Source organism: Erpetoichthys calabaricus, chromosome 1, assembly GCF_900747795.2.
Source record: "Erpetoichthys calabaricus chromosome 1, fErpCal1.3, whole genome shotgun sequence".
In the NCBI taxonomy this organism is placed as follows: domain Eukaryota; kingdom Metazoa; phylum Chordata; class Cladistia; order Polypteriformes; family Polypteridae; genus Erpetoichthys; species Erpetoichthys calabaricus.
This window is the reverse complement of record NC_041394.2, coordinates 352721790-352748950: the sequence shown is the minus strand read 5'-3', so window position 1 is coordinate 352748950 and position 27161 is coordinate 352721790. Positions and strand designations below refer to the sequence as shown.

Genomic DNA, 27161 nt, shown 5'->3' with positions numbered 1-27161 from the left:
GGTTCGGCGATTTGAAAACACGAACTTACGAATAAACAGAAATGAATCAGAATTATGAAGAGGCGGCGGCAACTTTCCTGTGCAGTTTGGATTTGAAATGAGACTCAGAAACGTGAACTAAGCCAAAAAAACACAACAAAGACACGGGGCCACAGTGAGGATTCGCTCGAGTAAAGTCCGGCGGCGGGATGCTCGCCTCTGATTCCAGTCGCGTGCAGTAACTATGAGTGGAGGGAATTAAATCTCACACATCAACAAAATGTTGTCCCCAAACCCCGAGCACTTACCCTCTGTTTTGCCTCTCAATGATGGGATTCTTTCTAAAGGAGTTTGCACAGCCGCCTTTCCCCTCGTGCGTGGCTTCAGTTTCCGTCGCTTTGCATGACGTCACGATATAAACCATGTGACATTTTGCAAAAAAAAAAAAGTACTGCTTTTTTAATAGCTAGGTCCATACATATTTGGACAGAGACAACTTTTTTCTAATTTTGGTTCTGTACATTACCACAATGAATTTTAAATGAAACAACTCAGATGCAGTTAAAGTGCAGACTTTCAGCTTTAATTCAATGGGGAGAACAAAACGATTGCATAAAAATGTGAGGCAACTAAAGCATTTTTTAACACAATCCGTTCATTTCAGGGGCTCAAAAGTAATTGGACAAATTAAATAACTGAAAATAAAATGTTCATTTCTAATACTTGGTTGAAAATCCTTTGCTTTTAATGACGAAGACCTGAAGTCTTGAGCTCATGGACATCACCAGATGCTGGGTTTCCTCCTTTTTAATGATCTGCAAGGCCGATAGATAGATAGATAGATAGATAGATAGATAGATAGATAGATAGATAGATAGATAGATAGATAGATAGATAGATAGATAGATAGATAGATACTTTATTAATCCCAATGGGAAATTCACATTCTCCAGCAGCAGCATACTGATACAATAAATAATATTAAATTAAAGAATGATAATAATGCAGGTGAAAAACAGACAATAATTTACTGCAGCGACTTTCAGTTGCTGTTTGTTTGTGGGCATTTCTGTCCAAAGTTTAGTCTTCAACAAGTGAAATGCATGCTCAATTGGGTTAAGATCAGGTGACTGACTTGGCCATTCAAGAATTTTCCACTTCTTTGCTTTAATAAACTCCTGGGTTGCTTTGGCTGTATGTTTTGGGTCATTGTCCATCTGTATCATGAAACGCTACCCAATCAATTTGACGTCATTTAGTTGGATTTGAGCAGACAGTATGTCTCTGAACACCTCAGAACTCATTTGGCTGCTTCTGTCCTGTGTCACATCATCAATAAACACTAGTGTCCCAGTGCCACTGGCAGCCATGCACACCCAAGCCATCACACTGCCTCCACCGTGTTGTACAGATGATGTGGTATGCTTTGGATGATGAGCTGTTCCACGCCTTCTCCATACTTTTTTCTTGCCATCATTCTTGTAGAGGTTGATCTTGGTTTCATCTGTCCAAAGAATGTTTTTCCAGAACTGTTTTTAGATGTTCTTTAGCAAAGTCCAATCTAGCCTTTCTATTCTTGAGGCTTATGAGTGGCTTGCACCTTGCAGTGCACCCTCTGTATTTACTTTCATGCAGTCTTCTGTTTATGGTAGACTTGGATATCGATACACCTACCCCCTGGAGAGTGTTGTTCACTTGGTTGGCTGTTGTGAAGGGGTTTCTCTTCAACATGGAAATGATTCTGCGATCATCCACCACTGTTGTCTTCCGTGGACATCCAGGTCTTTTTGCGTTGCTGAGTTCACCAGTGCTTGCTTTCTTTCTCAGGATGTACCAAACTGTAGATTTTGCCACTTGTAATATTGTAGCAATTTCTCAGATGGGTTTTTTCTGTTTTCACAGCTTAAGGATGGCTTCTTTCACCTGCATGGAGAGCTCCTTTGACCGCATGTTGTCTGTTCACAGCAAAATTTTCCACATGCACCACACCTCAAATCAACTCCAGGTCTTTTATCTGCTTAATTGATAATGACATAACGACGGACTTGCCCACACCTGCCCATGAAATAGCTTTTGAGTCAATTGTCCAATTACTTTTGAGCCCCTGAAATGAAGAGATTGTGTTAAAAAATGCTTTAGTTGCCTCACATTTTAATGCAATCGTTTTGTTCACCCCACTGAATTAAAGCTGAAAGTCTGCACATCAACTGTATGTGAGTTGTTTCATTTACAATTCATTGTGGTAATGTACAGAACCAAAATTAGAAAAAAGTTGTCTCTGTCCAAATATTTATGGACCTAACTGTAGATAGATAGATACTTTATTAATCCCAAGGGGAAATTCACATACTCCAGCAGCAGCATACTGATAAAGAAAATATTAAAGAGTGATAACAATGCAGGTATACAGACAGACAATAACTTTGTATCATGTTTGTGAATTTCCCCTTGGGATTAATAAAGTATCTATCTATCTATCTATCTATCTATCTATCTATCTATCTATCTATCTATCTATCTATCTATCTATCTATCTATCTATCTATCTATCTATCTATCTATCGTTAACATTTTCCCCCCCGGGTGGTATTGAAGAGTCACATAGTTTGGGGGAGGAACGATTTCCTTAGTCTGTCAGTGGAGCAGGACGGTGACAGCAGTCTGTCACTGAAGCTGCTCCTCTGTCTGGAGATGATACTGTTCAGTGGATTCAGTGGATTCTCCATGATTGACAGGAGCCTGCTCAGCATCCTTCGCTCTGTCACAGATGTCAAACTGTCCAGCTCCGTGCCTACAATAGAGCCTGCCTTCCTCACCAGTTTGCCCAGGCATGAGCCGTCCCTCTTCTTTATGCTGCCTCCCCAGCACACCACTGCGTAGAAGAGGGCGCTCGCCACAACCATCTGATAGAACATCTGTGACATCGTATTGCAGATGTTCAAGGACGCCAGCCTTCTAAGGAAGTATAGTCGGCTCTGTCCTTTCTTACACAGAGTATCAGTATTGGCAGTCCAGTCCAATTTAGATAGATAGATAGATAGATAGATAGATAGATAGATAGATAGATAGATAGATAGATAGATAGATAGATAGATAGATAGATAGATAGATAGATAGATAGATAGATAGATAGATAGATAGATAGATAGATAGATAGATACTTTATTAATCCCAGGGGGAAATTCACATACTCCAGCAGCAAAAAATATTAAATTAAAGAGTAATAAAAAATGCAGGTAAAAAACAGACAATAACTTGAATAATGTTCAACGTTTACCCCCTCTGGTGGAATTGAAGAGTCGCATAGTTTGGGGGAGGAATGATCTTCTCAGTCTGTCAGTGGAGCAGGACAGTGACAGCAGTCTGTCGCTGAAACTGCTCCTCTGTCTGGAGATGACACTGTTTAATGGATGTAGTGGATTCTCCATAATTGATAGGAGCCTGCTGAGTGCCCGTTGCTCTGCTACGGATGTCAAACCGTCCAGCTCTATGCCAACAATAGAGCCTGCCTTCCTCACCAGTTTGTCCAGGCGTGAGGCATCCTTCTTCTTAATGCTGCCTCCCCAGCACACCACTGCGTAGAAGAGGGCACTCGCCACAACCATCTGATAGAACATCTGCAGCATCTTACTGCAGATGTTGAAGGATGCCAGTCTTCTAAGGAAGTACAGGCGGCTCTGTCCTTTCTTGCACAGATCATCAGTATTGGCAGTCCAGTCCAATTTATCGTCCAGCTGCACTCCCAGGTATTTATAGGTCTGCACCCTCTGCACACAGTCACCTCTGATGATCACGGGGTCCATGAGGGGCCTGGGTCTCCTAAAATCCACCACCAGTTCCTTGGTTTTGCTGGTGTTCAGTTGTAGGTGGTTTAAGTCGCACCATTTAACAAAGTCCTTGATGAGGCTTCTATATTCCTCCTCCTGCCCACTCCTGATGCAGCCCACGATAGCAGTGTCGTCAGCAAACTTTTGCACGTGGCAGGACTCCGAGTTATATTGGAAGTCCGATGTATATAGGCTGAACAGGACCGGAGAAAGTACAGTCCCCTGCGGCGCTCCTGTGTTGCTGACCACAATGTCAGATCTGCAGTTCCCAAGACACACATATCCACATATCACATATCATCCAGCTGCACTCCCAGGTATTTATGGGTTTGCACCCTCTGCACACAGCCACCTCTGATGATCATGGGATCCATGAGGGGCCTGGTCCTCCTAAAATCCACCACCAGCTCCTTGGTTTTGGAGAAGTACAGTCCCCTGCGGCTCTTCTGTGTTGCTGACCACAATGTCAGACCTGCAGTTCCCAAGACACACATACTGAGGTCTGTCTTTAAGATAGTCCACGATCCATGCTACCAGGTATGAATCTACTCCCATCTCTGTCAGCTTGTCCCTAAGGAGCAGAGGTTGGATGGTGTTGAAGGTGCTAGAGAAGTCTATAAACACAATTCTTACGGTACCACTGCCTCTGTCCAAGTGGGAGAGGGATCGGTGTAGCATGTAGATGATGGCATCCTCCGCTCCCACCTTCTCCTGGTATGCGAACTGCAGAGGGTCGAGGGCGTGACGGACCTGTGGCCTCAGGTGGTGAAGCAGCAGCCGCTCCATGGTCTTCATCACATGCGACGTCAGAGCGACAGGCCGGAAGTCATTCAGCTCACTAGGATGTGATACCTTTGGGACTGGGGTGATGCAAGATGTTTTCCAAAGCCTCTGGACTCTCCCCTGTTCCAGGCTCAGGTTGAAGATGCACTGTAGAGGACTCCCCAGCTCCAACACACAGGCCTTCAGCAGTCGTGGCGATACTCCATCTGGGACCGCTGCTTTACTGGCACAAAGTCTCCTCAGTTCTCTGCTTACCTGGGCTGCTGTAATTGTGGGTTGGGGTAAACTCTCTCCTATGCTGGTATCAGCAGAAGGATGGGTGGAGGGTGCAGTACTCCGAGGTGAGAGTGGGTTAGGGTGGTCAAACCTGTTAAAAAAGTTGTTCATCTGGTTTGCTCTCTCCACATCTCTCTCGATGGTGGCACCCCGCTTCAAGCTGCAGCCAGTGATGATCTTCATCTCATCCCACACTTCCTTCATACTGTTGTTCTGCAACTTCTGCTCCAGCTTTCTCCTGTACTACTCCTTCGCCGCCCTGAGCTGGACTCGGAGTTCCTTCTGCATGTGCTTAAGATCATGCTAATCACCACCTTTAAAAGCCCTTTTCTTCTGGTTCAAATGGCCCTTGATGTCACTTGTAATCCATGGCTTGTTGTTAGCATAGCAGCGTACTGTTCTTACTGGAACTACAATGTCCATACAGAAGTTGATGTAGTCAGCAGTGCAGTCAATAACCTCCTCAATGTTCCCACTATAAGACCCCTGCAGGATATCCCAGTCCGTAGTTCCAAAGCAGTCTCTCAGAGCCTGCTCTGCCTCAGGGGACCACTTCCTGAATGAGCGTGTGGTTGTAGGTAGCTCCCTCACTCTTGGTTTGTAGTGAGGCTGAAGCAGAACCAGGTTATGATCTGCTTTCCCAAGTGCAGGCAGCAGGGTGGCACTGTATGCGTCTTTAATGTTTGCATACAGTAGGTCAATAGTCCTATTTCCCCGGGTGTTACAATCCACATACTGGGAGAAGGCAGGTAATGTTTTGTCCAGTGTTACATGGTTGAAGTCTCCAGTGATTAGCACAAATGCCTCAGGGTGCTGTGTTTGTAGTTTAGCAACTGCAGAATGGATGATGTCACCCACTATCTCCACATCCGCCTGAGGAGGGATGTAAACAATAACAACAATGATGCGTCCAAACTCTCTGGGCAAGTAATAGGGATGCAGCCTTATGACCAACAGTTCGATGTCCCTGAAGTAACTGGAGATTTTAACGTTAACATGTCCAGAGTTGCACCATCTTTTATTGACATAGAGTGCAATATCCGGCGCCGCCGTGAGTGGCAGCCTTTTCAGCAGCTCCGTGTATGACTGTATATGTATGTGTACTTTTCTACTTTTATTTTTCTATTTTTATTTATTGATCACTCCTACCACTTTATTTTATGTGGATTCCTTTCCTGGACACACTTACTTTTACAACGTGGGCATGGATTTTAACACGCCGAGACTCGCCTATTCAAGTACTCAACTTCGGGCGCTGAGAACAAATGCCAGTGCCGGTGTGGTTCCATATTTACCCGACGAGGTAAGAAGGCGGTATCGTGGCAGCAGAGCCGGCACTAAGCTAAAAAAGAAGCGGCTTGCGAGAAAGTGGCGTTTCAAGCCTTCGGTGCCTTCTGTGATTCTGGGGAATGTAAACTCAATCTCAAATAAGATCGACGAACTGGCTGCGCTGGTGAAAAATGTAAGGACCTACAGAGAATGCAGTTTGTTGTGTTTCTGCAAAACGTGGCTAAATAACACCATCCCAGATGCCAACGTGGAGCTACCCGGGTTTAGCACAGTTAGAGCGGACAGAGATGCAAGTACCTGTGGTAAGCACAAAGGAGGAGGACTCGCTCTCTATGTTAATACACGGTGGTGTCACTCTGGACATGTTAACGTCAAAATCTCCACTTGCTGCAGGGATATCGAACTGTTGGCCGTAAGTTTACGTCCCTACTATTTGCCCAGAGAGTTTGGACATGTCATTGTTGTTATTGTATACATTTCTCCTCGGGCAGACGTGGAGTCAGCGAGTGACATCATCCATTCCGCTGTTGCTAAGTTACAAACGCAGCACCCTGAGGCGCTTGTGCTAATCGCTGGAGACTTTAACCATGTGACGCTGGACAAAACATTGCCTGCATTCTCCCAGTATGTGGACTGTAACACCCGGGGAAATAAAACTATTGATTTACTGTATGCAAACGTTAAAGACGCATACAGCGCCACCCCGCTGCCTGCGCTTGGGAAAGGAGATCATAACCTGGTTCAGCTTCAGCCTCACTATAAACCAAAAGTTAGAGTCCTACCTGTAACCACACGATCATTCAGGAAGTGGACCCCGGAGGCTGAGAATACTCTGAGAGAACTTTTTGGAACTACAGACTGGGATATCCTGCAGGGATCTCATAATGAGAACATTGAGGAAGTTGTTGACTGCACTACTGACTACATCAACTTCTGTTTGGACATTGTAGTTCCAGTAAGAACAGTACGCTGCTATGCTAACAACAAGCCATGGATTACAAGTGACATCAAGGGCCTTTTGAACCAGAAGAAAAGGGCTTTTAAAGACGGTGATCAGCATGAGCTCAAGCGCGTGCAGAAGGAACTCCGAGTCCAACTCAGGGCGGCGAAGGAGCAGTACAGGAGAAAGCTGGAGCAGAAGTTGCAGAATAACAGCATGAAGGAAGTGTGGGATGGGATGAAGATCATCACTGGCTGCAGCTCGAAGCGGGGTACCACCATTGAGAGAGACGTGAAGAGAGCAAACCAAATGAACAACTTTTTTAATAGGTTTGACCACCCTAACCCACTCTCACTCTCACCTCGGAGTACTGCACCCTCCACACATCCTTCTGCTGATACCAGCATAGGAAAAACATCCCCACCCATAATAACAACAGCGCAAGTGAGCAGAGAGCTGAGGAGACTTCGTGCCAGCAAAGCAGCGGGTCCAGATGGAGTATCGCCACGACTGCTGAAGGTCTGTGCATCGGAGCTGGGGGGTCCTCTACAGCGCATCTTCAACCTGAGCCTGGAACAGGGGAGAGTCCCGAGGCTTTGGAAAACATCTTGTATCACCCCAGTCCCAAAGGTATCACGTCCTAGTGAGCTGAATGACTTTCGGCCTGTTGCTCTGACATCACATGTGATGAAGACCATGGAGAGGCTGCTGCTTCACCACCTTAGGCCACAGGTTCAACATGCCCTTGACCCTCTGCAGTTTGCATATCAGGAGAAGGTGGGAGCGGAAGATGCCATCATCTATATGCTACACCGATCCCTCTCTCACTTGGACAGAGGCAGTGGTGCTGTAAGAATTATGTTTCTAGACTTCTCTAGTGCCTTCAACACAATCCAACCTCTGCTCCTTAGGGACAAGCTGACAGAGATGGGATTAGATTCATACCTAGTGGCATGGATCGTGGACTATCTTAAAGACAGACCTCAGTATGTGCGTCTTGGGAACTGCACGTCTGACATTGTGGTCAGCAACACAGGAGCGCCACAAGGGACTGTACTTTCTCCGGTCCTATTCAGCCTATATACATCGGACTTCCAATACAACTCGGAGTCCTGCCATGTGCAAAAGTTCGCTGATGACACTGCTATCGTGGGCTGTATCAGGAATGGGCTGGAGGAGGAGTATAGGGACCTAATCAATGACTTTGTTAAATGGTCCGACTCAAACCACCTACACCTGAACACCAGCAAAACCAAGGAGCTGGTGGTGGATTTTAGGAGGCCCAGACCCCTCATAGACCCAGTGATCATCAAAGGTGACTGTGTGCAGATGGTGCAGACCTATAAATATCTGGGAGTGCAGCTGGATGATAAATTAGACTGGACTGCCAATACTGATGCGCTGTGCAAGAAAGGACAAAGCCGGTTATACTTCCTTAGAAGGCTGGCTTCCTTCAACATCTGCAATAAGATGGTGCAGATGTTCTATGAAACAGTTGTGGCGAGCGCCCTCTTCTACGCAGTGGTGTGCTGGGGAGGCAGCATTAAGAGGAAAGACGCCTCACGCCTGGACAAACTGGTGAGGAAGGCAGGCTCTATTGTTGGCATGGAGCTGGACAGTTTAACATCTGTGGCAGAGCGAAGGGCGCTCAGCAGGCTCCTATCAATTATAGAGAATCCACTGCATCCACTAAATAATGTCATCTCCAGACAGAAGAGCAGTTTCAGCGACAGACTGCTGTCACTGTCCTGTTCCACAGACAGATTGAGGAGATCGTTCCTCCCCCAAACTATGCGACTCTTTAATTCCACCAGGGGGGGTAAACGTTAATATTTAACATTATACATAGTTATTGTCTGTTTTTTTTCACCTGTATTATTATCATTCTTTAATTTAATATTATTTATTGTATCAGTATGCTGCTGCTGAAGAATGTGAATTTCCCATTGGGATTAATAAAGTATCTATCTATCTATCTATCTATCTATCTATCTATCTATCTATCTATCTATCTATCTATCTATCTATCTATCTATCTATCTATCTATCTAAGTCCACCTCCTTTCTGCTTTCTGCAGGTACTTGCGTCTCTGTCCACTCTAACTGTGCTAAACACGGGTAGCTCCATGTTAGCATCTGGGATGTTAGTTGTTAGCCACGTTTTACTAAAACACAACAAACTGCATTCTCTGTAGGTCCTGACATTTTTCACCAGCGCAGCCAGTTTGTCGATTTTATTTGGTAGTGAGTTCACATTTCCCAGGATCACAGAAGGCACCGAAGGTTTGTAGAGCCACTTTCTCGCTAAACGCTAATCGTCATTGACAGAGTCATTGACGTCTATGTCATTGACAGAGTCGGATTTATTGATTTGAAGGCCTAAGGCAAAAATAGGAATGGGGCCCTCATAAACCCCATTGATCGCACTTCTCCGTACTAATTAGTGCAATTCAGTCCTGGGAAAACGTTTCTTTTGGAAGCGGGACAAATTGTTAATAATGACACATGCAGTGAAGCTGTATAAAATCTAGGTGTGTCTACGAACCTAGACAAAGTAGCATATGTGTTAATTTCAAACATTAACTTTAAAAATAGTTGTTCTAAAAATTGGTTTGAATTATTTTTATTAAAAACTATTAAGAGTGATGTTCAAACAGTGAGCATGGGAAAGGCATTATATGAATAAAATGTATTATTATTAATTTTTCAATAATAATAATAATAATAATAATAGTAAACAGTAATATTATGCCTTTGTTCTGGTCATGAACATGAACCTGCTTGCTTCTGAACAAATTTTTAAATGATGGCTATCAAATGAAATTCTGGATGTTGTAACAATTTATTGTAAAGATCGGTTAGTATCTGTTACTACGCTTCTATGCATGTTCTTAAGTCATTTGTTTTGTTAAAAGACCTGAGTACATTTGAAATTGATACCTCATAATGATGCCATGCAAGTATGTTTGCAAAGCCTTGGTTGGTTGGGAGCATGCGCTGATAAAGCACACACGAGGAACTGCCCGGATTGTGACCCGAGTATAGCCGAGTACAGGTGAAACCTCCGCCTTGGTGTGGTGGGGTGAGTTGGGGATCCTAAGCAATGTGCAGACTGTAGAAATCATGAGAAGAAACTTTAATAAGCTTATTTTTAATTTGCCCTTTTACTTTCAGTTTCAAAACATTTGTCACGTTGTCCACATTAACAGCAAAAGGAGATAAAAAAAAAAATAGAAAACTTATCTCGCGGCGGCCAAAGTCCTGATCACGGCGGCCAAAGTCCTGATCACGACGAAAGATGTTCGGCAAGTACATGAATAATCCGTTTCCATAGATCTGCTTTTAACCTGCACACACTCACATTTGTAACACGGCGCTCTTTGTGTCGATTTGCGCACAGAGCTACTGTGACGTCCGAAGTTTCGTTTTCAAGCTGCTGCTGTCGCCAATAAAATCCATCTTCATAACATCACCCTGCACAAACACATATTCTTTTAAAATAAGCATGTAATACAGTGGCAAGCAACCAGCTAAAATATTGAAATTTATCCCCCTGCAGACCCTCCCCCTGTTCCTATGGTAAAAGATGGATTTCTTTGGATGACACCATTTGTCAATTTACTACGCCAACACCAGCAAACTACAGCAACATTTTGTGAAGATCACCTCGTGAGGTATGGAATATTAAGATGCGAGGACTGTTTGCACCTCCAGAATGACTATAAAGCAAGAAAATTCAAAAGAAAGAAAGAAAACTCCTGACTTGGCTTTCCCTGTCCCAGCGAGGTACTATGCAGGTTTATTGCCATTGATATAAAGGAGCTCCAGTCGCATTTCTTGACCCACTTCTTCTGAATGTGGCAGAAAAAGGTGCACAAGCAACTTGGATTGCATCTGCAGTCAGTGCTTAAAGATCCACCACACACAGACTTGTGTATCTGTGACGTGGGCCACAACTGTCACAGCATTCCTTGTGTCAAGCCACTCCTGAACTAGAGACAACATCAGAAGCGTCTCACCTGGGCTTAGGAGAAAACGGACTGGATTGTTAACAGCTCAGTGGTCCAAAGTCCTCTTTTCAGATGAAAGTCAATTTTGCATTTCATTTGGACATCAAGGTCCCAGAGTCTGGAGGAAGAGTGGAGAGGCATAGAATCCAAATTACTTGAGGTCCAGTGTGAAGTGTCCACTGTCAGTGATGATTCGGGGAGCCATGTCATCTGCTGGTGTTGGTCCACTGTGTTTTATCAAGTCAGTCCAAAGCCAGTGCAGTCGTCTACTAGGAAATTTTAGAGCACTTCATGCTTCCCTCTGCTGAAACGCTTTATGGAGATGCTGATTTCATTTTCCAATAGGACTTGGCACCTGCCCATACTGCCAAAAGTCCCAATACCTGGTTTAATGACCATGGTGTGTATCACTGTTCTTGATTGGCCAGCAAACTCTCCTGACCTAAACCCCATAGAGAATCTATCAAAAGGAAGAGGAGAGACAGCAGAGCCGACAATGCAGACGAGCTGAAGGCCTCGATCAAAGCATCCTGGGCTTCCATAACACCTCAGCAGTGCCACAGGCTGATCGCCTCCATGCCACGCCACACTGATGCAAAAGGAGCCCTGACCAAGTATTGAGTGCCTATGGACAGACTTGTCAGTAGGCCAACATTTCTGTATTAAAAACCATTTGTTTTTATTGGTCTTATGTAATATTCTAATTTTCTGAGATACTGAATTTTGAGGTTTCATTACCTGTAGGCTATAATCAGCAAAATGAAAAGAAATAAACGCTTAAACTACTGTATATCACTGTGTGTAATGAATCTATATAATGAGTTTCACTTTTTGAATTGAGTTACTGAAATAAATGAACTTTTCAATGATATTCTAATTTATTGAGATGCACCTGTACATGCATCTTTCCCTTCCTGCTGCTTTAACACATAAATGATTAATATCATCTAATAATCATGAAAATTTAATGGTTAAATCAATTCTTACAGGATATGAAAACACATTTTCACCAGCTATGAGGTGCCGTTTAGGACACAAATCATTATTAGCAATATAATATGCTATATTACAGTTTACATAAAAGAAAGGATCCCAATTTTCCAGCACACAAGCAATTACGATGACGTCGTCCTGCATTCGATATATTCTCTGATCAAAAGAAGAGTCAGCCTTCCTGCACAGGAGAGGAGACAGAAATTGAGCACACCGCCAGGTCAGTGGACGATTTTAAATGTTCACAGAATCAACCAACGGGTGACAGAAATGTAACGCGGTGAGTCTGCGAACTTGTTAAATCGGCAGCGGACAACCAATTCCTGTCTATTTCACCTTACAGCGCAGTTGCAGGGTTGTCGAGCGCAGCGGAGCTGGGGAGTGCCGCGATCTCAAAAATCTGACAATATATATATAAAGTCGGTAGTCTTCTTTTCCCTCACGTAATAAATAACATAAAAATGGCTGATCCGCGCGCGCATGCGCACAGTTCCTGCCTGGACAATCCTTCCCCCGCCTTCCAGTGCCGCGTGACGTCTTCCATGGCGACGGAAACTTAAGCTGTGCTGCCGCCCCACACTGGACAACGGATGAGAGGAGAGTTAGGCGTGCGAATGCTTTTAGAAAGACTCGTCAAGAGAGACAGAAGGTGAGTGCTCTCTCTGGGTGTGGGTTTATGGACGGCAGAGTTTTCATTCCCTGCATTCAGTTATTGCACGGTGGTTGAATTAGAGGAGAACAACGCTGTGCTCGAATGAATCTCCCCAAGGCTTTCCGCTTGTCTTTGCTATTTATCGGTGTCTGTTGGTCGGTTCACGTTATCAAATGAATTTCTGCTTCAAAGCACCCCCCCCCCCCCCCCCCAACACACACACACACACACACACGTGTATCATCCTCCATTTAATTCCTTTCTATATGGTAACAGCCTAGGTGGGAAGGACTAAATCAGACTAAGATAAAGTTAACTTGATGTTCGACATTCGGACTTGGAAAGTTTAGTATCTCCGTTTTTTCCCCCTAAAAGTCACAATTTCTTTTGAAAAAAGCTATCAAAACGCAAAAGTCCGAAATGGGTGATCCAACTGGCTCGCCTGCCCCAGTGGAGAACTCGCATTCCTTTTCTCTCGAAGGTCGAGTTGCCACAGTATAGTTCTTCAATCATAACCTTCTCGAATCCGCGAATTGGAGAAGACTGCAATTCCGCACTCACAGGGCTTCGATTTCGGCTTTTCTTTTTCCATTAAGTCCGTGGTCTCCGTTTTAAAGATGTTCTCGTTGTTGATGATCGGAAGGCCGTTGAAAGTGCAGGCATGTCTGATGAGTAAAAGAGAAAACCAAACAAAATGGACTGGGTTCAGATACCAAGAAAAGAGTGTGAACGTGTGTGTGTGTGTTCGCACAGTAGCGGTGTTAGCCAGTTTCACCCTGGTAGTTTACGACAGCAAGCCTCGGTTCTACTGCTGTCAGCGGAGTGTATCAGAAGTTTTATGCAACTGAGTACTTTCTGTATGTGATACTGGTTGGTTTTTTTATTTTTACTGGGGTTAATACTATTAGTTCGCTGGAGCTCCTTGCTCTTGAAAATTCTTCATGCATTTAATTACCCTGTAGCAAAATATGCAAGCATTGATCTTCCTAGTTACTGATCTTGTCTTTTGCTGATGGTCATTGGGGGGAAAATAGAATTTTATAATAGTCTGTATTGTTTTGAATTCAAACATGTCATTAGTAAGAATAATGGGAAATTTTGGTGTACTGCATTCATATAATTTCATCCCTCCAGCAACAAGGGTGACTCAGTCAGAATTGAATGTAATGCTTTGGTCTGTAATCTCATGCCATCACAAAGATGTGAATGGAGGATTAAGAACTTAATTGTAGTTTACTTTAACTTTTTAGCTGACCCTGCGCTCTGATCCCCAAAGGTCATGCAAAAAGAGAATTTCCATTTGAGGTGTAATGCAGTATACCAAATTATACAGCATTGACTTTTGTGTGGTACATACAGTGAATTGAACATTTAAGCATTGTGCATAAAAAGGAAAAAAAGTGGGGTAAAAATTGTATTGTAAACTATGTACAATGTTCCAGTGCTTAAAGTGGAGCCAACTTACTGATGGTTCTGTTTTGTCTGTGTCTGTTTAGTGTTTTGCCCCTTCTTGCTTTTTTTTACTTTGCCTGGCAACATATTAGTTACACATGCATGGAGGTTGTGATGTGCTTTGCTGTGCTATGATAACATTTGGTTTGGCTCTGGGTTGGAGGCAGGGAGTATAGGGGCCCAATAAAATGCACTGCAATGTCTACCACCTGTCTGTGGGATACTCCTATAATGAGCTGAGCATTTTAACCTAACAAGGTATGCCATAGCTCCCAGCTTGTGTTTTTTTTACACAGAGCTTGAAGTGAACTGAAACATATTACAGGCAGTTCATGGTTTTTGCTTTGTGAGCTGGAATGTAGCAGATCATTGTGGTCTAGCCTCAAAGAGGACACCCCAGTTCTCCACAATATGGTGTGTATTTTATAGGGCTGCAACTAATGATTATTTTGGTAGTCGACTAATCGTTCAATTTATTTTTCGATTAGTCACAATTATTTCAAGCCGGACTATTTTGATGCCTGCGACCTATGGTTGCACATCCTGTTCTGGGCTCCAGTGCATGTCTTACCTCATCTGCTCACGAATGTCACCCTGATGTCTCTGCATTAACACGATTAAAATTAATAACAATCAAGTTAAAATAACAACCAGTGAAACATATGAATTTGAAAATAATCAGATTTTTTATATTAGTGTGACCATCACAATAAAAAAGAAATATATTAAACAATACAAACTAAAGTGCACGTCGTCTTTAAACAAAAAAAAGTGCATTTAACTTAACCAAAAAATACATCATTAAAATTGAAATGTTTTTCATATTTTAGTAATAAATAACAAAATGTAGACAAACTATATAATGTGTAAAGCCTGAAGTGCAAAGATCAAATAAACACATAAATTTAATTGTTTTCTTACATATTTACTTCACACACTCAAAAGGCCCATAGGCTGGTTGGCACATAGGCATGTGCCCAGGCACGGTCACAGTTAAAAACCGTATGCCTCTACACCTTATACAAGGCAAGGCTGTCACTAACTAACTAACTGAAGAATGTTTACTCCAAGCTGTTAGAAATGGCAAGAATATACCAATACGGTAATCCCTCGCTGTATCGTGCTTCGACTTTCGTGGCTTCACTCCATCGCGGATTTTATATGTAAGCATATTTAAATATATATCGCAGATTTTTTGCTGGTTTGCGGATTTCTGCGGACAATGGGTCTTTTAATTTCTGGTACATGCTTCCTCAGTTGGTTTGCCCAGTTGATTTCATACAAGGGACACTATTGTCAGAAGCTACCCAACCTGAGTGTGTATTACGCATTAAATAAAACTCCTCAAATATATTGTGAGCATGGGGGCTGTTCGCACCCCTAGAGGATACGGCCGCTGCTCAAAAAATGCTGAAAGATTACCTTCACATTGCTCCCTTCCTTGCTGGGCTTACATGTGGCTGCTTTGTCAAGCGATATGCTTCCCGCATGGTGCTTCGCATACTTAAAAGATCAAACAGCACGTATTGATTTTTGATTGTTTGCTTTTCTCTCTCTCTCTCTCTTGGTCTGACATTCTCTGCTCCTGACGGAGGGGGTGTGAGCAGAGGGGCTGTTCGCACACTGGCCTAGAGGATACGGATGCTCCTCTAAAAAAAATACTGAAAGACTACCTTCACATTGCTCCCTTCCTTGCAGCTGCTTTGTCCGGCGGTGCTTCACATACTTAAAAGCCAAACAGCCCTATTGATTTTTGTTTGCTTTTTCTCTCTCTCTCTCTCTCTCTCTCTCTCTCTCTCTCTCTGACATTCTCTGCTCCTGATGCGCACTCCTTTGAAGAGGAAGATATGTTTGCATTCTTTTAATTGTGAGACGGAACTGTCATCTCTGTCTTGTCATGGAGCACAGTTTAAACTTTTGAAAAAGGGACAAATGTTTGTTTGCAGTGTTTGAACAAAGTTCCTGTCTCTCTATAACCTCCTGAGTTTCTGTGCAAATCTGTGACCCAAGCATGACAATATAAAAATAACCATATAAACATGGTTTCTACTTCGCGGATTTTCACCTTTCCCAGGGGGTTCTGGAACGCAACCCCCATGATCAAGGAGGGATTACTGTACAATTCTGTTTACGGGGGTTATAGGAACCTCCCATAGTTTATGCATTGTCATCGAATAAATATTCAAGAATCTTCTAGAACTAGGAAAATGGCTCTTACAATTTTTCTTCATACAGAGAACCACAGACACAAGGAATAAGTTGCAGAGTACTACAGTAGAGAGTAGGACTTTAGGGACCTTCAAACACATGACCTGATGTAATTTTGGAGAACTTCGGTGGATAGGATTGACAAGCTTTGTTGAGCTGAATGGCCCGTTCTCATTTCAATTTTTTCTAATATCCTGACCATTCCTCTACATAACTTATGGCACAATTCTGGGACCCCAACAACACTGATTTTGGCCAAGTAGTGAGTACTGCTGGCTCACAGCTTTGGAAAATGGTCCTTTTCTGCCAGCTACTTGAACCTTCATTCCCAAGTATGTTTTATAATTGATAATTTGATATGAAGAGTAGTGATTTACTGTTGACGTATGTTGAATAAACCTTAACTGACAAGGTGTTGTAAAATGCAATTCTAAAGGTCTTTAGATCTAAATGATTCAGTTTTAATGGAGTTGAATTCTGTTCTTTCCACAGTGGGAACGAAAAAAGCTGATGTTTTACTGTGACCTCTAGATGGATGCGCAAGAGGGGATATGTAAAGCTGGTGTAAATAACCTCAACATAATCACTGTACGTGTTAAGGAGGAGGAGGACTGTGAATGGGAGAGCATCCACCCTAAACAGGACAGTCTGGGGATTAAGAAAGAAGATTGTGAACTGGAGTCGTTTGGCATTAAAGAAGAGGCTGAAGAAAAGTCTGTCGGCATTGATGTGCGCAACAAGTATGAAAGTGTAGAGGAAGACGACCTTCATTTTGGCTGTCGGGATGGAGCAGAGATCGGGTTATTCTCCTCTCAAAGCAATGACTCTTCACATTTAGAGCCTTCCATTGATGTGAAGTCTGAATCATTACAGGCTGCAACAAATTTGACTGGGGAAGTTTCATCTGTTAGAATTCCGAAAGATCAGCTACCACCTGCAAATCAGCCTAAAAAAAGTAAGTATAAAATTACAATAAGTGAACGTTTTAGGGTCATTGTGGGCTAATGGGCCTGAAAGGAACGTTTTGTGTTTATGTGAAACTTTGAAATACTGTACAGTGAAATTGAGTCTGAGCATTTATCGATGACTAATTTTGTAAGGTTTAGCAAATTGCTGTTCTTGAATTTAAGTTGTGAATTTGTTCAAACTCGCCAACACTCTTTGGTAAAGAGTGCTATTCGAAAATAGTTGCAAGAATGAATTTGTGAACCCTTTGGAAATCCTCAGATTTCTGCATTATTTCGTCCAAACCATGTGGTCGGATCATCCACTAAATTACGACAGCAGACAAACGCTATTCTCAAACAAATAACACGCTAACAATTGGACGACTTGTTGTCTTTCCTGAACACGATGTTTAAACATCTGCAGTCCAGTCTGTGATTCCATTCCAACCCCCCCAAAAATCTGTCTTGACTAACTGGCCTCTACCAAGCATTTCCTGTAGCTGCTGATCAGCTATCAATTTCTCCCATTCCTCTTTTTTTCCAACCTTTTTTTGTTCCTAGATGTTGCTGGGATTCCCCTCTCAGTTGCCTCTCCAAGTTGGGCCACAGCCGGTTAATTTCTGTTGAGTTATGGACGTTGATTGGCTATTCCAGAACACCCAGTTCCTTCTGTCATTGCATTAAAACCAGAAGCCCCCATCATAGTTAAATGTTAATTAAATTATGGTGAATTTTAAATGAGTGCAGCGCTGTAAAAGTGTTTTTTAAAAGAGCAATGATATTTTGTTCCACATCTTCCAAATACTGATGTTAACTGTTCATTACTAATCAAGTATTTCTTCTTAAATGTCATTCCTTGCTTCTGCATATGTTATGGAGTCACTATGTGGATACCATAGTTTTAGTAACCTATTGTACTGAAATTTGTTATTAATGTTCTCCTAAGCATGGTTTTGTAATCTTTAAAAAATCGGAAGTAGTCTCCCCTCGACTTTCTTTTATACTCCGATATGGGGACGGATATTTGAGAGGCAAACCACAAGACAATGATTATATTTGTACTATGTACTAGGGGGCTTCGCTTGCCAACCCTCTGGCCTGTGCTTCGCGCCAGCCACTTCACGTCCCTGCCGAACTCGTATGTGGATTTCACTTTCACCAAACAACAAAACTTTTAATTCTCGCGGATACACTTCTTCATTGGGAGGAGACACTACTTTTCCCTGATGGCAACACAAATTGGGCAATCTACAGGTCTCAGACTTAAAGTTTAAATCCGAGCAATATATCTTTGATCGCTTTTCGCTGTTCCGTTATTTCACCGAGGAGTAATTTCCATTTGTTTGCGCTAATGCAATCTTTACTATCATTTGTTTTTTTTTTTTTTTTTTTCAGACTTTCTAATTTTCGTACTTCCATTATCTCTAACCTGCTCTGCACGTGTATCACGCCAACTTTTTTGAATTCTTTACAACAATCTACTTCTACTTTTTGTCTTTTATTTCCAGCCTTGGGCGTTGCTAAATCTCTTAGCACAAAGTCTCTTCTCACAGGATGTATAAGTCTCGTCTCTCTTCTCAAATTTTTTTTTTTTTTTTAAATAATAGAGAGCTGTAAATATCTGAAATAAGCAATATGACAGTTTGTAATTATGAAAAGTGTTTTTTCTTTTATGCCATATGTACTATGGATACATTTAAGTAATATTTAAGGAAATGCTATTTTAGTATTTTGGAACAATAAGCCTACGAAATTTCATTTTCTTAATAAAAAAAACTAACACTGTAATCTAGGACACATATATACATAATCTCACAAAAGTGAGTACACCCCTCACATTTTTGTAAATATTTTATTATATCTTTTCATGGGACAGCAGTGAAGATTTGACACTTTGATAGAATGTAAAGTAGTCAGTGTACAGCTTGTACCACAGTGTAAATTTGCTGTCCCCTCAAAATAACTCGACACACAGCCATTAATGTCTACTGCTGGGAACAAAAGTGAGTACACCCTTAAGTGAAAAATGTGTATATGTTATATAATATATAATATAATATACACACACATATAATATATATATATAATTCACCTGCTCACTCACTCACGTCTGTCCGAAGCCGAATGCGCAGTCATCTTCTGCGCAGCTGCCCGAAAAACCTTACGAGACCGACATCCAACCTCAATATCAGAAATTCAGGGAAACATTTCTTAAAAACCAAGTCAATTAAACTTAATTCAAAAGAAGTTAATTAGCAGCAAAAACCGGTCGCTCATTAAGAAAAGGGTTAGAATGAAAACCTGTGGCCACTGCGGCCCTCAAGGACTGGAGTTGGGCACCCCTGGTTTAAACCAATTAATAATACTTTTTCATTGCCTCTACTTCTGTTTTCCCCTGTGCTTTTGCCATTACCTTTTCACAGAACGCCGAGCTTAATGGCTATTTATATTGATTTGCATATTCAAAGAGGCATAATTCTAGGAGGAGTTGGGGAGTGGCAGCAGGCGCATGCATGTGCGTTACTTTTCATGCTGACCGGGATTTATGGAGCGGAAGAACATGGAATTTGGCGAATGCACAGATTTATGCATCTGGAGTTTTTTGTGTGTACGCACATTTCCGCTTTTGTCCTTATGCCATGTTTTAGTGTGAATTCTACACACAGCGTTATGCATGAGGCCCCTGGTGTTTCTGCCATCTCTTTAAAAAAATTTTTTTCTCTGCCTAATGATGGCCTGTTTATTTGCATGAACAGCTCTTTGGTCACTGTGAACTCTCAATAGGATGTCCAATGTAAATTCTACACTTGGAATCAACTGCAGACCTTCTACCGTCTTAATAGGTAATGAAATAATGAGGGACCTGCTGACACCTGGCTATGGAACAGCTGGTCAGTCAAATGTCCAAATACTTTTGAGCCCTTGAAAATGGGTGGACCACATATAAAAATGGCTGTAATTCCTAAACGGCTCATTTTTGGTAAACCCCTTAAATTTAAATCTGAAAGTCTACACTTAAATCACATCTTACTTTATTTCTGGTGGCATACAGAGCCAAAATTATTAAAATTGCGTCACTGTCCAAATACATGTAGACCAGACTGTATAAGTAAAAGACCACTTTTGTAAATTGTTTATCAATACAGTATTCCCTCGCTACTTCGCGGTTCACTTTTCGCGGATTCACGACTTCGCGGGTTTTTAAATACAAGTGATTGCCCGCCTATCGCGGAAGTTATGTTCCAGACCCATCAGCAACAGGAGAAAATCCGCGATATAGAAAGACCATATAAATAAACATTTTTATAGTTTAAGCCTTAAAATACCCATCCCACATGCTTTAAACACATGTAAACTTATAAAACACACTTTGTTAACACATATGATATGTGAATGTCGGGCTAAGGATATGAGTAACATCTCACTATTATAAAACATTTTAACTTCACGCAAGACAAGACAGTGAGACAGGAAAATAGGTGATGTACACCTAAAAGCCTGATTGTACAGGCTTTTAAATTATTGACACGCAGAGCGACAAGCAGCACAAAGTCCACTTCTCCTTAGCGTTCATTCAGCTCCCCACCCCCTTGACAATGCGAAGTGCCAGGAGCGTGCGCCTCCGGGGAGGGGGGGAGGGTTTGAGCGAACGTGAGTTCAGCCCTCACACACCCCCATTCCTCCTCCTCCTCCTTCCGAACGCGCAGAGCAACAAGCAGGCATTTTGGTAGAAGCAGCACAAAGTCCATTTCTGCTCTGCTGAGAGTTCAGCTGCCCCGCTTCACAAAGCGAGTGCAGACACATTGACGTCTGATCGCTGCGTGCAGTGTGCAGTGTTGGTCTGAGGTCTTTAAGAGCGTAGAAAGTGTTTAAGAGCGTAGAAAGTGTTTAAGAGCGTAGAAAGTGTTTAAGAGCGTAGAAAGTGTTTAAGAGCGTAGAAAGTGTTTAAGAGCGTAGAAAGTGTTTATAAGAGTGTGGGAAAGGTTAACGAGAGTGAGAAAGGTTTATAAGAGTGTGGGAAGGGTTTATAAAGCCTTAAAATATGTATAAATAATAAAATAAATATAGGTCGCTACTTCGCGGATTTTCACCTATCGCGGGGGGCTCTGGAACGTAACCCCCGCGATAGATGAGGGATTACTGTATTTTATGTTTAAAGTAATGGCTGCTAATACAGTGTAAGCAACTTAATGGGACTGATTGGTATCGGATTAACATGCTCATTAGTAAATAAAGAATTAAAGCTATAAAAACCTCATTTAAATAAATTGTGATGCGATTCCCATGTAACAATCATAAATTCCTGGTACATTACAATAAAACACAAAAAAGACCAAACTTCGTTTTATTATTTCTACATTGACCCCAAAAGACATACATAAATCATTGAGTAACAGAGCTTCATTAAGCTAGAAATTTCAGTTAAGAAACAGAACTTTCTTGGAACAAAAACCTGCAGCCAATTTGGGTCCCCAGGACTGGGAGCCATTGGACCACAGTAATGTGAATTGCACATTGTATTTGAAATGTAAGGCTTGAAATCTAAAGTTTTCAGTGGTGGTGATTGTTGGGTTTTTTTTTTTTTTGATAAAATAGAGCCATAATAAAGTCTACACATACAGCCTCATTACTTTATTTAACATTTATTTCTATAGCACATCTTCATACAAATTACGTAGCTCAAAGTCCTTTGAAAGATGAAGAAAGAAAAATATTAAAATAAGATTAGGCAGTACTATGTAACAAAGAATAACAACAACAACATTTATTTATATAGCACATTTTCATACAAAAAGTAGCTCAAAGTGCTTTACATAATGAAGAAAAGAAAAAATAAGACAAAATAAGAAATTAAAATAAGACATTGGTTAACATAGAAAAGGAGTAAGGTCCGATGGCCAGGGTGGACAGAAAAAACAAAAAATCCAGAAAGCTGGAGGAAAAAAAAAAAATCTGTAAGGGTTCCAGGCCATGAGAACGCCCAGTCCCCTCTGGGCATTCTAACTAACATAAATGAAATAGTCCTCTTTGTATTTAAGGTTCTCATGGAAGGACTTGATGCTGATGGTCATACAGACTTTTGGCTTTTAATGCATCCATCATTGTTGAAACATCATGGTGCTTTGGGTAGATGGACACCGGAAAAGGAAACCGAAGAGAGAGTAGGGGTTAGTACAGATTTTGAATGAATAGTTATTATAATGAATTGGATATACAGAGTATCAGGATTTAAATTACAGTGAAGTTATGAGAAGGCCATGTTAAAGTAATGTGTTTTCAGTAGTTTTTTAAAGTGCTCCACTGTATTAGCCTGGTGAATTCCTACTGGCAGGCTATTCCAGATTTTAGGTGCATAACAGCAGAAGGCCGCCTCACCACTTCTTTTAAGTTTTGCTCTTGGAATTCTAAGGAGACACTCAGTTGAGGATCTGAGGTTACGATTTGGAATATAAGATGTCAGACATTCCGATATATTAGATGAGGCGAGATTATTTAAGGCTTTATAAACCATAAGCAGAATTTTAAAGTCAGTAAGGTCCAATGGCCAGGAGGATGGAGAAAAAAAAAAAAAAGAAAATCTGCAGGTGTTCCTACGCCATGAGACCAATCGGCCCCCACTGGGCAAATCCACCACTGATGCCAGCACGCATTTGGATGTGCAGAGTGTTGTATTTGGTCCACAGTACAATCGAGTTTGACACCCTGGCTATAAGAGAAGGTGCTAGATAAGTTAGGATTGATGCTTAAGATCGTCTTGACTCAATCAAACAGGACCTCACCATGAACAGGAATACCAGAACTCGCGTCTGGAATCGGGGCTGGGAGTGGTGATCACTGATGAGCAAGTGATAAGATGATGGCCCACAGACTAGTCTGGCATAACCTGACAAAAACACCTAGAGCCACCATGTTGGCTCCCATGATGAAATATGATAGTTAAGTGCAGTGACAGCAGGGGATGAGCAAGAGTAGGAGATGGATCCATTGGACCTTGGTAACTAATGACTACTGACTCTTGGCACATGAAACGTTGATTCTCTGGTGTGGCGTATGACCTGGAGCTTATGAAGAATGTTGAAACTACTGATCAGATATAGTAGGACTCTGTATTGGCTTTTGAAACACAATTCTCGGGCAAGAGTGGTCTCACTTTTAGTCAGACGTTTCCCCTGTGGAGTGACCTCAGGTGGGTGTGTATAAATTTTTCTTCCAGTGGATTACAAAGTTGTGTCAATGAAATTTCAAGTTGAAATGAGGAGAACTCTGTGTGTGTGTGTGTGTGTGTGTGTGTGTGTGCGTGTGCGTGTGCGCGTGCGCGTGCGCGTGCGTGCGTGCGCCAAACAACTGTTCAGAGTATCATTCAGTTGTCCTGTCAGATCAAGGAGTATTGCAATCATTGGAAGGAAAGATTCTCTCATTAGATTGGAGATCCAGCTTGGATTTGCAATAGAAAAACCTAGGAGCGGGCATTCAGCCAGTTCGCTGACATCTCCAGGATTGTCACTTTTTATTTTTAACTTTCTCTTTTACAATTTTAATCTTCACTGTTTGTCAACTGGCCATAGTTTATCAATTAATTAATGGACAAATGTTGTTGGTTTCCATTTGTGTTTAATCCGTAACTACATTGTTCTTTGTTTGCTTAAACAAATCTGCATTTGTATGTGTACCAGTTCTGTATTTAGTAATTAGTATCCTCTAGATTTTCATTTTAACTGCGAATTTCTCACCGGGCCCTGCACCTGTAGTCTGTGAAGAGTGCAATACAAACCATAATTTGGTTTCTTTTAGACACTTTGGATACAGTGCTTAACACGGCATCCTGTACTGACTGTGTAGACCTGCTGGGAGACCTCAACGGGCTTGCAGAGAAAATACGGGAAATGTAAAAGGGTCTAACTGGTTAGAATGACCTATATGATTTGAACCAAGGTGGTGAATTATTGAATTTTTGTGCTGGTCTTGGGTTGCCAATAACAGTGACAATGTCTGTCATGAGCCTTCCTGGTAACCGAAAACTATGTTTTCTAGTTTGTGATTGACTGGCTTTGTTGTCTACTTAGAGGCCATGTGGTAAAGCGAAGGCTAAGCTAAATCACTCGGATGACCCAATGCCTCTGTTCAGAATGGCAGTCATCAGGTTCATATAGTCTGAACAGAACACGTTAAAGACCTTCGTAGTGGAGGCTACTGCAAGGACGTCTGGCCAGGCACGTGTAGATGCCCGACGTGGCGGTGATCCTCGATGTAATTTGAAGACACCAGCAGTAAAGAAAGCTGTTTGCTTCAAAGGGGCCTTCCAAGCAATATTGGCAAGAAAAACTCCTGATTTGACTAAAATGAACCAAAAGAGTAGCACTGGCTTCTGTCTGATTTAATGAATGCCAACGAAACGGTGAATTACGGGTGCTTATGTTAATAACAGCAGCATTTATCTCTACAGCACATTTTCATACGACACTGGCTCAAAGTGCTTTATAAGATGTCAAAGAGTTACGTGAAAAGAAAAACCGGTAAGATTAGGCAATAACATTAAAGAGTATGTAAAAATAAAACAAGGTGAGATGGCTGGTTAGGCTGGAGAGAGGAAAAAAAATCTGCAGGAGTTCCAATGCCAAAAGACCACCGAACCCCCACTGGGCGTTCTACCCAACGTGAATGTTCATTCCTCTTAGTTTTCATGCTGCACATGCTAGGTTTGTTGAAGTTGGTCTCGCGAACAGCTGAGACACCCGTCTTCATCCCCATCATCCCAGGGGGTTGCGTGGTGCCTTGATCAGGTGGTGGTGGCACAGATTGCCACCACAGAAGAACCATAAAAAATGGCAGAGAATAGTGGAGATTAGTACAGATTGTTGATCCTTGAAGAATATGATAACTCTATACCTATATAGTCGATTTAGGAATACAACTGAAATGTAGCTATGAAAAAGACAAAATGAGTTTTTAGCAGGTTTATATACAGTATATACTCACATAAGTTGGGTCTTGAAACCGAAACAATCGATCATAAAATCAGACCCTGACTTGTACGGCCGTTCAAAAAATAAACCTCTTCTTGCCTCCTCCAATCTCACACCAGTTTCTTCAGACACATCAAATTTTGTTGCAGCAGTGCAGTTAATTTCTTTCACCACTTCAATGATGTTTAATTTTAAACCAGTTTCATATTTTCTTCTGATCGAACACTCCATCGTAGATAAGGGATGTTCTTACGATAAAGGTTTATAAGGGTGTGAGATACAAAAAACACTAATCGGTGCAAATGTCGCTTCAGAATAGTTTGGGCATTACCTTGCGGTCACGTAGGGACAGTACACAGGAACATAAAAAGGACATGTGCTCCGTGGTTACTCTCTCAGGTGGGCATTAGCATATCGCAATCTCTTGGACCAATAGTGTGACTTTTCCGCATTTGACTTATATGACCGACATTATAAAATACCAGAGATTATATGATAAAATCAAGTCTCGACTTATCCATGGGAGAACCTAAACGCGAATATATACGGTAAATGTTTCACAGTATTCGCCTGGAATATTCCTATTGGTAAAGTATTCCAAATTTTAGATGCGTAATAGCAAAGAGCCACGTCATGACTTATTTTAAGTTTGGCTGTTGGAATCCTAAGCAGACCACCATTTGAAGATCTAAGGTTATGACTTAAAGTGTACAGGGACAGGCATTTCAAACTATAGGACGGGCCAAGACTATTTAAGGCATTATAAATCCTTAGTAGCATTTTAAAGACTATTCTGAACAACACAGGTAACAAATGTAACAATGCTAAAACTAGTGTGATGTGCTCAAATTTTCTTTTTCTACTTAAGATTTGGCCTGATGGCATTTTGCACTCCTAACAGGACTACCTAAGAAAGACATAAATCAACTGCAAATAGCGCATTACAGCAATCTAGACGACTAAATAAAGGATAATTTTTCAGAGTCTTGTAAAGTTATGATGTCTAACTTTTACAATATTCCTTAAGTGGAAAAAATGCAGTTCAAGTAGTCTGATTGATATGCGTTATACTGTAAAGTTTACGTCCGGGCCAATGATTACCCCTAAATTCTTTACCTCCGTCTTAATTTTTAAACCTAAGGGATTAAGTTTGTTCCTATTGCCCTTGCTATATCCACATTTGCCAGCCATTAATATTTCTGTTTTTTCCTTATTTAGTTTTGGAAAGTTTCTACTCATTTAATCGGAAATACTGGTAAATCACAGACTCGGAGAGACAAGAGCATCTGGGTCATCAGGCGCTATAGATAAAGCCATGTGTCATCTGCTTAGCTGTGGCAGCTCAACTTGTCTTGACGTGAGATAATCTGACCTCATGGAAGCATGGAGATTGAATAAAGTGCAGCGGACCTAGAATTGATTCTTGTGGTACACCTTATTAAATATCATGGGTGTCTGAAGTACAGCCGCCACAACTAACACATTTGTCTACCTGTTAAGTAAGACTGGAACCAATTTAAGATGCTGCCAGAGAAGTCCCACCCCCATTGTCTAAGGCAGTTTATAAGAATGCTGAAGTCTGTCTTGTCAAATGCTGCACTCAAGTCTAAGAGAACAATTGGTTACATGGCCTCTGTCCACATTAACCCGCAAATCATTTACTACTTTAACCAGTGCAGTTTTTGTAGTGTGATTTGTTCTAAAACCTGACTGAAACTTGGCAAGAATTGATGGTTGAACCAAGTAATCATTTAGCAGCTTAAAAACTGCCTTTTCTAGAGTTCTAGAAAGTGTGACAGGTTACAATTTGGTCTAAAGTTGTCAAAGGCAGAGCAGTCAA

General features: G+C 41.7%; 2 protein-coding genes across 3 annotated transcripts in view; one reads left to right on the top strand and one right to left on the bottom strand.

Moving 5' to 3' along the window:
* The window catches only part of LOC127527457 (zinc finger protein 679-like), a 29003-nt gene extending 28583 nt beyond the window's left edge, over positions 1-420 (bottom strand). For both annotated transcript variants that reach the window (XM_051926343.1, XM_051926345.1), the window contains exon 1: positions 288-420. In XM_051926343.1, the coding sequence (XP_051782303.1) occupies positions 288-403 (116 nt within the window). In that variant the 5' untranslated portion in view covers positions 404-420. The remainder of the gene's footprint in view (positions 1-287) is intronic.
* Positions 421-12330: 11910 nt separating this feature from the next.
* The window catches only part of LOC114665650 (zinc finger protein 665-like), a 44482-nt gene continuing 29651 nt past the window's right edge, over positions 12331-27161 (top strand). The window contains exons 1-2 of the mRNA XM_051935821.1: positions 12331-12747; positions 16903-17365. Of these exons, the coding sequence (XP_051791781.1) occupies positions 16942-17365 (424 nt within the window). The 5' untranslated portion in view covers positions 12331-12747; positions 16903-16941. The remainder of the gene's footprint in view (positions 12748-16902; positions 17366-27161) is intronic.